Source organism: Mesoplodon bidens, assembly GCF_964165515.1.
Source record: "Mesoplodon bidens genome assembly, chromosome: 15".
Classification (NCBI taxonomy): domain Eukaryota; kingdom Metazoa; phylum Chordata; class Mammalia; order Artiodactyla; family Ziphiidae; genus Mesoplodon; species Mesoplodon bidens.
The window spans coordinates 68,168,854-68,185,225 of NC_138171.1; the positions used below are offsets into that span (position 1 = coordinate 68,168,854).

At 44.9% G+C, this 16,372-nt stretch overlaps 3 protein-coding genes across 4 annotated transcripts in view; 2 read left to right on the top strand and 1 right to left on the bottom strand.

The window, feature by feature from the left end:
• Positions 1-1,089, top strand: part of POLR3F (RNA polymerase III subunit F) — a 14,847-nt gene extending 13,758 nt beyond the window's left edge. Inside the window, exon 9 of the mRNA XM_081255957.1 lies at positions 217-1,089. Coding sequence (XP_081112083.1) covers positions 217-294 — 78 coding nt within the window. The 3' untranslated portion in view covers positions 295-1,089. The remainder of the gene's footprint in view (positions 1-216) is intronic.
• A 2,498-nt stretch (positions 1,090-3,587) lies between these two features.
• RBBP9 (RB binding protein 9, serine hydrolase) lies at positions 3,588-11,047 on the bottom strand. Its single transcript, XM_081257320.1, is given in 6 exon segments — positions 3,588-5,158; positions 5,545-5,602; positions 5,605-5,632; positions 8,574-8,679; positions 9,422-9,464; positions 10,890-11,047. Coding segments are annotated over 6 exon segments (561 nt in total). The 5' UTR covers positions 10,989-11,047; the 3' UTR covers positions 3,588-4,931.
• Positions 11,048-14,678: 3,631 nt separating this feature from the next.
• SEC23B (SEC23 homolog B, COPII coat complex component) overlaps positions 14,679-16,372 on the top strand; it is a 37,647-nt gene continuing 35,953 nt past the window's right edge. The window contains exon 1 of one of the 2 annotated variants that reach the window (XM_081257321.1): positions 14,679-15,132. The gene's annotated coding sequence lies outside the window, so the exon portion shown is untranslated. The remainder of the gene's footprint in view (positions 15,133-16,372) is intronic. The other variant, XM_081257322.1, reaches the window with a different exon arrangement.

Sequence of the window (16,372 nt, forward strand, 5' to 3'; positions counted from 1 at the left end):
ACTCTATATCACAGAGCAGGTCCTATTCCAGTATGTTCTTATTTACAGTCCTAATCTCTTCCACTTTGAAAGTTTTGTTTTTAATATTGCTTTAAATAAATGCTTGGGTCTTGGATATTTTGTTAGAATTTTGTTGTAGTTGATATTTAAGACATTACCTATAATGTAATAATTTTAAAACTTCAGTTTGAATATAACCTTTTTTCTTCTTTAAAGGTTTTTGACGACTGCCATGAAGGTGGTGAGATTTCACCATCTAACTGTATTTACATGACAGAGTGGCTCGAATTTTAATATAGATCTATGAACTTTACTGACGTTTTGCAAATGAAGTTACTTTGGGAACAAATAATTTGATTCATGATGGAACATCAAATTCCCTTGAAAGCAAACTTCAAGATACAAACTTGCTGCTATGAAAAAAAATGTTTTAATCAATGAAGACTAAATGTACATTGGTAGAGTAGGCAACAGGACATGAAACAGGTAAGGTAAGTAGTGAAATCCATTCTTCCATAAGTAAAATACTTTGAACTCCTGGAAGACCACCTTCTGAAGCTTTCAAGACTTTTGATGATTCACAGGAAAAGAAGCAAACATGTTCATATTCACCAAGTACTGTGATGATGGCTAGAGCTTTAAAATGCCTGTTTTAAAGTTACTTATTAAGGTCTTCATTGGGAATTTTTTACATATGACCCAGTGTCACCATTTGTTTCATTTTCTCAGTGGTTTCATTGAGAAGAAATGAAAAGTGGTGAAGGCAGGAATAGCAGGGGAGAACACAGACTTGGGGCATGAGTGGGGGACACGGTGGAACATCCCTTTTCTATACACTATTGATGCCTTTTTATGTCCGAAATATTCTTTCAGAGGATTATGCCTCTGTACTTACCTCAAACCCAAATAATGCTGTTGTCAAGGATATCTTTTTAGTGCCTAAGTATTAATTACTGTCATCCTAAATGGAATATTTTCACTGATTCTTCTTTGTTAAAGTCTTACAAGTTTCACTCTGTGACTCAATTGTGTTATTTGCTAGAATTTTCCCCTAGATTCTTATTTAACTAAAATTAAAACTAAAAAGAATCCATTGCCCTCCATTCACTTTATTGGGTGGGGGGGGGATTATCCTTCTTTCCTTATTCTGTTTTAGGTTTTTTTCCATATTCTGTTCTAAAATTCATGCCGTAATAGGTCTAAACTAAGCAGGAAGCCATTATAATTGTCCTCAGTTCTAATAGCACTTTCAGTCCCAATCTTCAGCTAAACAGAATAGGTTACTTGATGTATTGTTACACAGAAGTTAGCTGTAGGTCTTTTTAGGATCTCAGCTGTCATATTTTCACTTTGTAGCACCACTTAAAAGTTTCTGTGTCCAGGCCAAAAGCGGGGGACTGAGGGAAAGGAAAACTCTGCTGGGGTCTGAGTTGAAACACCAGGTTTGGAGAACCAACACAACGGTTATTTTGAGATAAACAGTAAAATAAAATTCAGCTCAGTATCCAGTTTTTAAGAACCAGATAAATTCTGTGGCCAGCTGTACAGAATTAGCATTTGATGACACTGGTGCTTTGAAACAAAGATCATTTCAAGTACTAGATGTGTAAGATCCAGAAGAATCTAGGAGCCTGAAACTACAAAGGGTTTCCGATCCACTCTCAGTGAGAGCTGGAATGCTAAGGACAATATCTGCCCTTCCTGGGACCTGGCCTGTCACAGGGGCGCTCGTCTTATTTAATGACAAAACTGAGCTTGGAGGAGACTTAGAAGTGGAACAAAGGAAGCAGTTTGTGTTTTAAATACAGACTTTGTACTATATCTTGACAGCCAGAGATTTTTTTAAGTTTACAATCAGTGGCTAAAACAAAAGTATTCCTTGCCTACCAGAATAAAGAGCCCCTATAAACTTTTTTTTTTTTTTTTTTTTTTTTTTTTTTGCGGTATGCGGGCCTCTCACTGTTGTGGCCTCTCCCGTTGCGGAGCACAGGCTCCGGATGCGCAGGCTCAGCGGCCATGGCTCACGGGCCCAGCCGCTCCGCGGCATATGGGATCCTCCCGGACCGGGGCACGAACCCGTATCCCCTGCATCGGCAGGCGGACTCTCAACCACTGCGCCACCAGGGAGGCCCCCCTATAAACTTTTATCCCTTAGCATGTTTTTCATTCTGAATATTAACTAAAGAAGGATAGAGACAATATTTTTTTTTAATTGATTTATTTTTTAAATTAAAAAAAATTTTTTTTTAGCTGCGTTGGGTCTTCATTGCTGCGCCTGGGCTTTCTCTAGTTGCAGCAAGCGGGGGCTCCTCTTCATTGTGGTGCGCAGGCTTCTCATTGTGGTGGCTTCTCTTTGTTGTGGAGCATGGGCTCTAGGCGCGTGGGCTTCAGTAGTTGTGACACGGGGGCTCTAGAGCGCAGGCTCAGTCGTTGTGGCACATGTGCTCAGTAGTTGTGGCTCATGGGCTCTAGAGCACAGGCTCAGTAGCTGTGGGGCATGGGCTTAGCTGCTCCGCAGCATGTGGGATCTTCCCGGACCAGGGCTCGAACCCGTGTCCCCTGCATTGGCAGGCGGATTCTTAACCGCTGAGCCACTAGGGAAGCCCCGAGACAATAATTTTAAAATACAGCACCTCTGTTGATCATTAAATGGATATTTACCCTACAGGAGTAAATTTTGACCGAAACAAATTGTGGTGCTCTAGACTCACGACAACACCAAAACATCAAATTGTAAGTTAAATCCTAACCTTACACTGGATTTCCATTTAGTGTAAGGTATTTTGCTCACCTGAAAATAGATATTCCCTCGAGTCTATCAAGGTCCCTCTCTGCTTTATAAAGATCTGTAGCGAGTCAAGCAGAGAATCATGAAGGCCACGATTTGACAGTTTAAATGAACGGTCCGTGTGGGGTTCTTCCCTGAAGCTCCGCTGATCTCTTAGTTTGGTGATGAGTAAGTTTTACAGGATCATAATTTTTATGGTGATCAACTAAGCAAACCAGTCAAACAAAAGTAACTTCAAGTTGAGTCACTTCTACGTTGGTGGTGGGTGAGGGAAGCATGTAAGACGCGCTCTAGCGCAGTGCTGTCCAACAGAACCTTCTATCGGGATGGAAATGCTCTATATCTGTGTCCAGTACGGAAGCCACTAGTCAGCCGCGGCTGGTGAGCACCCGAACCGTGGCTTCTGTGAATGAAGAACTGAACGTTTTCTTTGCTGGCGCCCTGTGGTCACTGGTTACCGTGCTATCAGCCCAACTCAACCATCGTATGCCTCTATATTCAAGTTATTTTTATAGGAATGAGGAATATCAAATTATTTCTCAATTGTATATATTTGGTTTTCTCTACAGAGGAAGAGGACAATAAAGTATTATGAACGGTTGTCTGTATAAGTTTGTAAATTTTTTTAAGAAAGGACTTCAGAAAACAAGGCAGAGAATACGTAGAACAGTTACTACTTCCAAATAATTCAGATAGAACCGAGCTTCGATGACAGGCTTGGTCAAATCAATGCTAAACAGCTTCTCTAAGAAAAGTATTCGATGGATTTATCTACTTTTTCACTAACTTGTCAAATAAGCCGTTCTTAATCTTTATTTTTAATTATAAAAGACACAGTGCACAAACTCAAATAATCCCCAGGTGTGTAATGTAAAAAGGAGACGTCCACCACACCATAACTACCATAATTCCCATCCCCTAAGATAACTGCGGCTAAAAATTAAGAGAATCTCTCCTGACATTTTTTGAGCACATTTAGAAATCAAAAGCCTTTTCAGGTTCAAATGATGGCTCTGAATTTTTGTTAGGTATGAACAGTGTGGGAATTCACAGTATTGCAGCAAATATCAGGTGTGAATTTACTGGAAATTGTTCTGAGATGTTACTTGGGGATAATAATAGCCAAAAAAACGTTGGAAAATGAAAAAGGGTTTTTTTGAGGGAGTATGATTGGAAGAAAAATCATGGAATGATGCTGAAAGAGATACAAAGGACCATGGAAATTAAAAGGTAGAACACTTTACAGAACAAAATTTGAGATATGGAAAGATCATTTTAAAAAATATTTAAGACTTTGTAACAAAATCCAAACTGTTCCCATGATTTCATCCTTTGACGTCATGTCTATCTCTCAGGCTTTTCTCAAGCTCTAAAGCACTGGCTAAGTGAATACTTACAGCAGAGGTCACACATGGATGGCTTGGACTTTGTGTCTTGCCGTGTTTGCAAATTTTTTATTTATGCTGGAGTTGCCAACTAACATAACCCATATGTCTGTGGACTGAACGTAATTCATGTACATGTGGATTATACATACATACACTTATGGTCCCTAAATACAAAAGTGTATTAATTTCTTTCCTTGAAAATCAGAAAACTGGCAATGCCTTGCCAAATTCCCACATGGCAACAATCCAGACAGGGCCCAGCAGTTCTCCCCGTCGCCCTAATCCTCGCCAGTCTGGTCTTAAGACAGATCCCTGCCTGACCCTGCAGACCCCTGCCTCAACCTCCTTGTGTGTCACTCTCTCAACATGTTAAGGACATGTTATGCTGCAACTCCTACAGGAAAACATGAAACCTGTTTAGTTTTAATCTGGACTAAGGATCAGGAAACCTGGGTTTCGTTTCTGTCTTATTCCCTTTGGATACGTAAGGGTGGTTAAGCTGTCCCATGTCCCTTATCAAATGGGAAAAATACTGTTTTAGGTCAGAGCAATTTGAGGAGATGTAGATTCTATAGAAAATGAAAATACCGTTTGTAATTTAGTTTGAACACTGAAACGTGTGTGTTTTTTGGACCTTAATTTGATCTGGTTTGCATGCCTGCTATTCATCTGATAATAGATGATTGTCATCTGTTAATAATCTGATCGTGGCCCTACTCCCATGTTGTTACACAGAACAGCAGGAACGACCCTGGCTATCCTGGCACTTCCAGCATGGACTTGACCACACTAACCAGTTCATGAAACTCCGTGTTCTGGAAATGGCCACGGTCAGTGAATCTGTACAATTTGGCTTCCAACCTGTTGGCCACTTCTTGTTGTTCCTTCCAAGGAAGGAAAGGATCATCGGTGGAGCCAAACTGCACAATGTGAGGGCAGTTGGCTTTGATCTTCTCCCACTGCCAGGGGCGGCTGAAGTATCCTATGAGAAGAACACACGACCTCTCAGTGTCGTGGATACTTTCCATCCTCGCCACTCTAGTGAGGCCCACGGCAGAGACGCAGGGAATCAGAGCCCAAGTGTGAGTTAGAAGCCCTTCTTCAGTTTTCAGATCCGTAGGGCTTGATACCATAGCTACTGGTGAAGGGGGAGAACAGGGCTCCGGGGTTCAGTTCCAGACTACGGGTTAGATAGCGGCTCACTGCCCTCTCTAAGTGCCTACCTTATACCTAAAGATGGGTGGTAAATATTCCTACGTGCTGTTAGATTTTGTGTTAGCCTGTCGGAAGACAGTGCTGTTTTACTACCTGAGCATGCAGCCCTGTGGCTACAGGAAGGGCTCTTCCGGTTTCTGCCTTCAGACTTACCACTTGCCCGTTCGTTGTCATCCCCCAGGTCAGACGTGCATGCCGACACTAACACGATAGTGCACACACCCGGTGGGTCCCTGCGTACCTGGAGGGAGAGGAATGGTGTAGCTGATGTTTAATGTTAACTCGGGCCCCAGAAAGTCAGTTAGCCACCCAAAACTCATTCGATTTAGCTGACAGACAGCACGTGCTATAGGCTGCTGAGGTAAGTAGGAAAAAGAGCAAGGAAAATGCAGAAATATGAGCCTGGTGGTTAATCACCTCACCTGGGCTACCTGAGTTTCTATTCTGTTTTCAAGGTAGTGCAAACCTCTTCCGTAATTCTTTCTGAATAAACATACAAAGTGTAATCATTCCCTTTGATGTGTGCATTCGTTGGCATTACTTGGTTAACGTGTGGATTCCCAGGCTCAGCCCAGAGCATCTGATGCAGAGGATTGTGAGTGAGGCACAGGAATCTGCATTCTAAGGCGTGACACCTCCCCAACCCAGGTGACAGATGCAAGTGGTCTGTGACTGTACCATCCCAGAACTGTGCCTCTCTCACACATGCTTGTTTGTGTTGTCTTACCTCTGTCCCCCAAGGGCATCTCTCAAGGGCAGGTCTGAGCCTTCTCGATTTTTGTGACCCTGTTCCCTAGAACAGTGCCCGGCAAACAGACACTCAGCTAACTGTAGACAGTTCCCTCGCTGAGCAAAGGCCAGGCTAAGGAAGGACCTAGAGAGCTAAGAGCTCTAGGAGGCCTTGGTGCCAGGCAAGATTTAGGGTTGGTATTTTGTTCTTGTGCCTAAACTTCTTCCCCAATCTTTTGCTTTGAAAAATGTCAAACTTACCGAAAAGTGAGAACAACAAGCACCCAGATTCGTTAATTTTGCTACAGTTCACCCCTAAATACTTTAGCACGTATCCCCTAAGAACACAGCTGTGCTTTTATGTAAGGACAGTATCATTCTTACACCGAATAAATTTAGCACCAAGACAGTAACATTACCTGTATTCATTTTTCCCTAGTTGAACCAAACTGTTCTTTAAAACATCTTTTCAATCCTAGATTTGGTCAAAGATCACGCATTTGGTTTCATGACTCTTCAATCACTTTTAAATTTGTTTTAAATGAGATTGATGACTTTTAAGAATTTTAGGCCCATTTTCTTGTACATTATCCCCTAAACTGAACTTGTTTCCTCATGATTAGGCTGAGGTGAAACATTTTTGGCAAGACCATTACGTAGGCAATGTTGTGTCTTTCCCACTCCTCCACAACGATGGGCACACGATGCCAGTTTGTCCCATTACTGCTGAGACTGTCAGATTCCCTAGGGTGATACCCCTCAGATCCCTTCACTGTAAAGACACAATTCCCCCTTGTGATTAATAAGTAAGTGTGGGGTAGTCCTCTGTATCCTGTTCCCCTATGATCTTAGGCCCCATGGCTTTAGCATCTGGTTTCCTCCTTGCCTACCTTAACTTTAGAAGTTAATTTTTAGAAGGTTCCTGACAATCCTACAATAAATTTCAGGAGTCTTTAAAAGAAGCCACATCGTTATTAGCCAGTGGCCTGAGAAAAATTCAGTTGGCCTTGGGTTAGCACAGATTTCAGCATAAAGGGCTTTCTTCATTTTCCAGACAACCCCTGGCAGCTTATAAACACTATGTACCATAATTCTGTAGGTCCACATTGGAAAGCATTAGTCTCATAGCTTCCACAGGTGTGGCTGAAAGGTTATGGAACCTGGCAAGATTTCTCTGACAATCGATTCACGTGACATCCTGAGGGGCTGCTGGGGACAAGAAGCCACACAAAAACCATAATCCTGGGACTTCCCTGGTGGCACAGTGGTTAAGAATCCGCTTGCCAATGCAGGGGACACGGGTTCGAGCCCTAGTCCGGGAAGATCCCACATGCCCCAGAGCAACTAAGCCTGTGTGCCACAACTACTGAGCCCAAGCGCCACAACTACTGAAGCCCACGCACCACAACTACTGGAGCCCGCGCGCCCAGAGCCCGTGCTCTGCAACGAGAAGTCACTGAAATGAGAAGCCCGCGTACCACTACGAAGACCCAATGCAGCCAAAAATTAATGAAAAAAAAAAACCCGTAATCCTTTGTCATCTAGCCTCGCAAGTACAGAGGAAACCCAACCCTAACAGGCTATTCAGCCAGCTCCATCCTTACACTCCAGGCCTTATAAGCCTGCAGGGTGACGTTCTAATGGGGAGCAGCAGGGAGGCGCCCATGACCTCTGGGGGCAGGGGCTGGCTGGGGGGGAGGGTGGTGGGGGGCGGTGCAGGTAACAGCCTCCACCCTCCAACGGGGAGTTATCAGCACCTACCATATACCAGACACTCTGCCAGGCACCAGGGTTTCATGTCCGAGTGAACAAAGCCCCACCCTCACGGAGCTTACATTCGACTGGCAGGAGACAGACAAGAAACGAATAGGATGTCAGGTGGTGAAAAGTGCTACAGATAATAAGGGGGTCATAAGATATAAAGGGGGTAGGATTCAGTGGGGTGAGGCTGCTGTTTCACGTGGAGTGATTACAGAAGGCCTCACTGAAAGGGGACGTGGAGCAGAGACCTAGAGAGGAGAAGGCCATGCAGGTGTCTGGGGACAGAGAGTCCAGGTAGAACAGCGGCAAGCACAGGCCTAAGGAAGGCACATGCTCGGCGTGTTCAAGGAACTGCACTGAGGTCTGTAAACCAGGCTGGGGGCCGCGAAGGGGAGACGGCGGAGATGACACGGCGGGCGAGGGGCTTGAAGGCCGAGAAGCTCTTCTGAGGGTGACGGGAGCTGCTGGGGTTTGGAGGCACTTGTGTTTTAAAAGGGTCACTGTATCCCAGTAAAAGCAAAGTATCTTTTTAATCCACTAACCAAACCAGGAAGGAATTAGGACAGATCCTGTTACCACTCACTGTCTCCTCTGCAGTGTAAACTTAAGATGTGCATGAAGTATTTCCCAAGCAAGCTTGACTGGAGCCCACAGGGGTAGGGGGGATGATGACAATTCAATAAGGACCACACCTCATGGCTGCAATGGCGCCAGAACTGTGGCCTATGATGATGGTCTCCTCGTCACAGTGCAGCTCCGTCTCCATGAAGGGCAGCCAGATGCTCTCTCGAGCTGTGACTAAGGTTCAGGGGAAAGAAAGAGCCCGTCACTCAACAGGGACATTCCAACGCTGCCCACCTTTCTAACAGAGGACCATTCAGCAAACCACAGGACCACAATGGGGGATGGGGCTATTTTAACAGGGCCAAAGTTTTATGTGTTGCTGTCTGAAAGACTCAAATCTGTAATTTTGGTAAATAGTTTTGTTTTTATTTTTAGCATTTTCTTGAAAGGAAATACTAAGGAAATAAAACTCTGAAGTTAAATGTAAACTTTCCAACTTAAAAACAAAAATCCTCTTGACAATATTGTCTCTCAAGTTCATGTCCATATATATTCTTTCTTTCCAAAAAGGAAATTCCTGAGACAAGTCACAGGCACTCAGAACAAAAGTGGCCACGTTACATTTTCTAATATTAGGATCTCATAGAGATGCTGTAAGTTTTGTCATACCTCTGCCTCAAATGAAACACCCATAAATTTTGTCTGAAAATATTTGACTTATAGAAGGGAAGATCCGTTGCTTACAAAGTTGAAAATTAAATTCTTCCGAGCCCAGGTGCTCTTCTTGATCCTTACTAGAATTTTCTATCATGTTTTTTGGTTTGCACCCTCCTCCCCCAAATACTTGCCATCATTCACTCTGAGGTACGTATTCCCTTACGCTTCTCTGCTAGGCTATTCCTCTTCTCTACCGGAAAATGACAAGATCAAAACCCAACAAGAGGAGGCTTTTTAAAGACACATTTAAAAAACTTACTTGGGTCAGGCATGTTTTTAGCCAAACACTGGAAGCCAGGTATCTACGATATGAGGGGGAGAAAAAAGCTATAATAAAGAGCTTAATTACAACTAATACTTTGCTAATAAGAAATGAGACACCTGATATGAGTTTTGTCAATTCAATGAGCAGTTGTTTATATCATGAAATGAAGCAGGGTAAGTGCTACAGGATTACATGTGAATATACAATCCCTCCTCATAAACTCCATCTGTCTGTAGTTCTCTATCTAGCCAGCTCTGCAGATCTCTTCATATGTGCAACTGCACATGTACATTTATCACCGCTGGCATATACATATAGAGAGGGCATAATATATTCTAGACAAACTGACCTGGAGCCAATGAGACTATGCTCCAGGGAGTAGGTAAAATGTGGTACAGAAAGTTGGAGATCCAATCCTCTTGGACAGCTGCAGCCCTGACCTTCTTTCTGGTTTGTAGCTCTAGCCACGGCTCTCAGCCACAAGCCTGGAATTTTATTCTAGAGACCCGCTCTAGAGCTCTAGAGGTTGGCAACTCAGGAAACAGTCTTATTGCCTAGTTATGGAAGAAGGTTTAAAAACAAATCAAGATGCACAAGACAGCCCGCAGTTAGATGCCATTTTTATAAAGTTCACAAAGAGGCCAAATTTAACAATATATTGCTTAAAGGATACATACATAGGTTGAAAAGTACATTAATTTACTTTTTAAATTAATTTTTAAAAGCTAAACAAAATTTTTTAAATTTCATATGGCAGGGAAACGGGATGGAGGGACATACAGGTGGCTCTGAAGGTATTGATAATGTTCTAGATTTTAGTTTGGTGAGGGACCCTCAAGTATTGGTTACATTATGCTTCATAATGTACGTACGTGTTATACATACATCCTTTGTAAATATCAATATTACATATTAAAATGTTTAAAAATCCGAGACAGGGCTTCCCTGGTGGCGCAGTGGTTGAGAGTCCGCCTGCCTATGCAGAGGGAGAGGGTTCATGCCCCGGTCCGGGAGGATCCCGCATGCCGCGGAGCGGCTGGGCCCGTGAGCCATGGCCGCTGAGCCTGCGCGTCCGGAGCCTGTGCTCCGCAACAGGAGAGGCCGCAACGGTGAGAGGCCCGCGTACCGCAAAAAAAAAAAAAAAAAAAAAAATCCGAGACAGAGAGCAGAGAAGAGAAGACAAGTGTAGAATTATCTGGGAGTCCCATATCTGAACCCGCAGCAGATACGGGGAGCGGGTTCGGTCTCCAGTTTCTAGAGGTGGAGCTTGTACTCTGAGCCCTGAGAGGAGCCCTCCTGGCTGTTTCACCAGCCGAACTTCCTCCACTACTTGTAGAGTCTAAGACGGGGTTCCCAGCAGGGCTCTGCACAAGGGGGTGGGAGCGGGGAGCCAGTCTCTCCGGTCTTTCCGGTCTCTCCCGCGCCAGCCCGACCTCCCAGTGCAGCGAGGCTCGTTTCCTACCTGCTCCAGCCCCCTCTTCACCCAGCCGTACCAGCCGTGGGTGGTCACATCCCCGCCCCCGTTCCCGGGGACGATCACCGCCTTGCAGGGCGCCGCCATGAATGCTGCCGACCTGAGGCGCTCAGAGCGCGTGCGCGACCGGGGAGCCTGCCCGTGGCATTCTGGGAATTGTAGTTTCGGGGCGCCAAGAGCGCACCCACTGAGCTTCTGGTTCCCTACTGCACAGGGCAGCCGCAGACAAACCTTGCGGGTTTCCAGCAGCTGTAAGTCACCTTTCACTTGCCTCTTACTGGCGCTTCCATTTCCCCCCCTTATTTGGGACAGACTGTGACATGCCCAGAATGTGTTATCTCTTACCTAGACTGATATTTGTATAGAAAAGTATGTTTTAGTTTCAAAGCAGAACACAACCCGTTTTCTTTGTTGAGGACTCCTGATTTCAAAATAGTTCTTAATAGAATAGTCAATATCAGCCAATAACAGTCAATACCAGCGCGGCATGGCAAAAAACAAAACAAAAAACAAAAAGAAAATTAGGACTCAAACACTAGTTCTTAAAAGAAAAGCTTTGCTGAAACCCTTCGGGGCATTTCCGGGTTTTGGGGGGCATGAGCCACCCATTACCTTGCACAGCCCTTCAATAAACCTTTCTCTGCCCTAAACTCTGACGTTTCAGTATTGTTTGGCCTCGCTCTGCGTCAGGCACATGAACTTGTGTTCATTAGCATATCTAGGGGTCCGTATATCCAAAACACTGAGTGGTTCATCCTGGTTTTTGTACTGAATTCCTTTCAGCGTGTGTTGTAGGTCGGCTGCAGTGGCTCATGACTTGATCCTTATAGAACTGGATGGCAGACAACATTGTTTTACACTCTCTATGTGTTTGTGCATTTGTATGCCTTCATGGCTGTAATCGCAAAGGTCTTCACCTCTTGTAAGAGTGTGAAATGGTTTACTAACTTTAGAGTTCTAACAAATTCGATTATTACATCTTTTAAAGAAGTTTTGTTCTCATTGCCTCTTGCCATATTAATTATTTTAAGCTGGTTATTTTCTAAGAAACAGCAGACGTGGAAAAAACTCTTAGCCAAGTAGGAATTATCCTTTTGTAAGACACATTTACATTTGTAAGGGAAATCTCCATTTGTAGGTTGTCTCCCTCTCTGTACTAGAAAGAGGATTACCACATCTCTATAAAGTTATCAGTGGAGAAGGCAGTGACTTAAATCTGCTCAACAACCTTACCCTTGTTTACTGCGCTTTTCCTGGTGACTTCCCATAACTGACTCCCCACCCTGAATATCCTCTTTTGTCTTTAGCTGAGGATGGTTTTTAAGGTGAGGACTTCAAACATTTTGGCAAGTTACTCATTTTCCCTAGGTCTCTCCCATGTATACATGTTACTAAATTTCTATTTAATTTTCTCCTGTTAATCTGTCTCATGTCGATCTAATTCTTAGGCCAGCCAGAAGAACCTAGAAGGAAGGAGGAAATTTTCTTCCTTCCCAATGCCTATCAAGATAACTACACAGTCGCATAAATCAACTATTCCTAAAATTCACTATTCCTAAAATAAGGAAATTAAACTTCTAATACATTAACGTGCTAGATTTTAAAAAATCCTACTTACAGTAATTTCTAGTACTAGGAATCCAGGTTCAAATAAGTCAAGCAAATTTTTGGCAAATGATATTTTCTTAATGTTTGGTTAAAAAAAAAACAGCTATGTCTTTCTGTAAAAGAGAAGAATAAATCTGACTCCACACTGGATCTGTTTCTTTTACTTTAACCTTTGTATTCTATTGCTTTGTATTCTATTTTGCTTCAAGTTAATCACTAAAGGGATGTTGCCTACAGCTTAAAGTATACATAATGGCCAAACTCGAGAAATTCTGCCTCCCATGCCTGAGTGTTTAGCTCACAGGAAACATCCTGACCAGGCCCCCCTGTGAATGGCTGCAGGAAAAAAATAAATTAACACATCCCCTCCTGAGTCTGGCTGGAACCGTGGCAGGAGGTAGATGGGCCCCAGGCTGAACAGTTTCTCCCCTGGGGACAGAAACTCCATAAAAGCAGGATGATGGGGCTTCCCTGGTGGCACAGTGGTTGAGAGTCCGCCTGCCGATGAAGGGGACACAGGTTCGTGTCCCGGTCCGGGAGGATCCCACATGCCGCGGAGCGGCTGGGCCCGTGAGCCATGGCTGCCGAGCCTGCGCGTCCGGAGCCTGTGCTCCGCAACGGGAGAGGCCACGACAGTGAGAGGCCCGCGTACTGCAAAAAAAAAAAAAAAAAAGCAGGATGATGGAGGAGGCTGGGCTCTGCCCAGATAAGAGATAAAAGACCACATATTCCTCATTCTTGAAGTCAAGGAGACCTCCCTGACTGCACATGTGCAGAAAGCTTCCTTGGAGGTCAAAAAGGGAGGGGGCGCCACCTCCTAGTATGTGACGTCAACTACCCATAGGCCTCTTCACTAGAATCCATCTTGGCTAAGAGATGCGCACCCACACCAGGGAGAACCCTGAGATATACCAAATTCGGACTCAGAACCAGACAAAACAAGATGATTGGTCAGAGGAAACCATGAAGAAGTGCCCCATAAAAGTGATTCAGACTGCCACGAGGGCATGACTCTCTCCCTGAGCCCGCCCGTGTGGCTCTTCACACGTACTGTGTACCCTTTTCCCTCTTAATAAACACTTTACTTGCTTCACTACTTTCCGTCTCTATGTAGTTCATTTCTACGCAGCTGATGGGCCGGGGCCTTGTCACTGGCCACTGGTCCCTGGTGGTCTGGTGGCTGGGATTCAGCGCTCTCATTGCCGCAGCCATACCTGAAGCAGGCCGAGGCCACCCGAGGTCAGAACCAGACTCCTGGCTCTGCGACTTTCTGAATAAAGTCGCTAGTCCTTGCCCCAACTCATCTCTCAATTGGCCTGTTGTGCGGCAAGCGGCACCAGCTCGGACTTGGTAACGTTTTCTCACTGTGAAGTATGATACAAATGTGTATTGTATCTTAACTGAGTGCGTCTCTTTACTGAGAGAATAATTGATTCGAACTTCCTGAACTTATACCAGTTTAAGTATTAAAAAACCTATTACTCTTACATAATGCTTTAGATACACGAAAAGTGTAAACTTGTTCAATAAAACAACCATTATTCGACAAATTTTAAATATTAACAGCAATTAATTTCATAGCACATCGGCTTAAAACTAACTTCTATGATTTGTTAGTCACTTAAAACTTTGTACTAGTATTAAATTGAGCTAATTAATTCTTGGACGCCTTGATATGCTTTAAGCATACTTTTAAGTTTATATAATTTTGCTTATTTTTATATGCTACAGACGGGCTATATCTCTGGGTCAGATTAATAAACTGGTTGGTTTTGCCACTTATAAGAAGGGGTAAAAAGGCCATGGTGGCTGTAGAAAGCCGTGCTCTATGCAGTTTGGTGTTTCGTTAGTCTCTTAAAATGTTTGACTACGACAGTTACCAATTATTCACCTTCTCATGGAAGGATGACAGGGATCGAGAGGGATTAGCCTCTGCGCTAACTAACGCCAGGCTCCGCAGAGAGCCGGAAGGCACCTGTGCGCGAACGAGGGAAGGAAACCCTGCAAGGTGAGGAAGAATAACTACACCTGTTTAACTGACAGGACTCCTGCGCGCATGCGTGCCCACGCTCAAGGCTCACGCTCCCTTAGCCTCGCCCCTTTCTCCGCGCCGACACCTCCTTCCGGCCAGCTTCGGTTTCCTCCGCGAGGAGCCCTGCCCTCTTCCGGGGCCACACGTCAACGTTCTCGCTTCCCGGTAACTAAGGCGATGAGAGGGACTTCCCACAGAAGCGAGCGGACGTCTTATTGGAGTAGGGCGAGCTCCTGAGGCGCGCAGGCTGCGCCTAGAAAACAGTTCCCTAGGCGCCGGTGTTTCGTGAAGCAGAAAGGTTTAGAGGTGAACGTGGAGAAACGTGGATTCTGAGTAATTGTGATTTTGAAGAGCCAACCACGTCTGTCTTGCCCTGTTCCAAGATGGCGGCGCAGCCTTTCTAAGTGTCTTGCTTCCGCTCGCCCGTCGGGGAGGCGCTCTTTGATTGGCCAGCGGGCGGCGCCGTGGCGTGACGCACAGGGCGCTAACCAATCGGCTTAGGGCTGAGCTGGACTTGGCTGTGGGAACTGGAGCGCGGCTCTTGCAGCGGTGGGTGCGTACGGCTGCGGCCAGGTGAGCGGCTCCGGCTAGGTGAGTGGGGAGCACAGGTTATGAGAGGCCGAGGGCAGGGACCGGAGTCTCTGCTAGGGGCGGGTGGGTTGCTCCTGGGGCGAGGCCTTTTCCCGGCGGTCAGAGGAGCTGAAGGGCCCGAAGACCCAGGGGTCTGCTGAGAGTGACGTGGTCCCAGCCAGGTGGGGCGGCCGGCTGGCCGGATTTTGGCGCAGGATCCCTCGGAGTCGCGGGGGACGGAAGGACCCAACGTCCAGTTTACAGTTGAGGAACTCGAGATTCAGGTTAAATGACTTATGCTTCGTGACAGAGCCGGAGCTAGAACCCAGGTCTTCGGACTCCCTTTAAGGATTAAACCTTGCTTTACCTTCGTTGTGTCCTGAAAAGTCATGCCTTAAGGTGGAATGAATGGTACAGATTTTTTTTTTTGTTTGGCAGATACGTCTACAGGATCTTTACAGTTTTACTTATTCATTCATTCAGCTGTTAACCTATTCTGAAAGCCTTCCCTTTTGAAAATATGGCGTTAGTGGTAGACCCGTCTCTCTAGAAAAATGCACCTTGGCTCATGCACACAAGTTTGCATGCAGTTTCAGAGGACTTATTGACCCTGTGAAGTCCCCTGTTGGCTATGTGCCCAGAGTTAAAAAGCCATGCTCTTGAGAGAGTGAGCAGAAGAGGCAGTGGGAAATGGAGAGCGCAGGTTTTAATATGTGGATGCCTGGGGACATGGGATGGAGATAGTGCCTTTTAATAATGAACTGTTTTGAGAAGGAAAACAGCCACTTAATGAAGTCTACCGAGGTCCTTGCTGAGAATTGGGATGTCAGAACTTGCCTTCATTACCACCTGAATTACCCTTTACTAGCCAGGAAGCTGCAGAAGTGTTTTCTGTGTACACAGAACTACAGTTTCCCGCTTTTGCCAGAGATAACAAAGAGATGCCTTAGAGTTTCAGTTGGAACAAACATTTGGGATTTTTGTGGTCTGCGTTGTGTGTAATAGAGTAATTCATTTGCATTTATAGCCCTATGTTGTTCCCTTAGTCCAAATTAACAGTATGGCACTTCTCAAAATAGCTTGGAGACAGTCTTTATTCAGCATTGCATAAGTGAGCACTAGAGGCCACTTACAGAGTCTTTTTTAAAAAAAATATTTATTTATTTTTGGCTGCGTTGGGTCTTTGTTGCTGCGCACCGGCTTTCTCTAGTTGCGGCGAGCGGGGGCTACTCTTCGTCGCTGTGTGCGAGCTTCTTGTTGC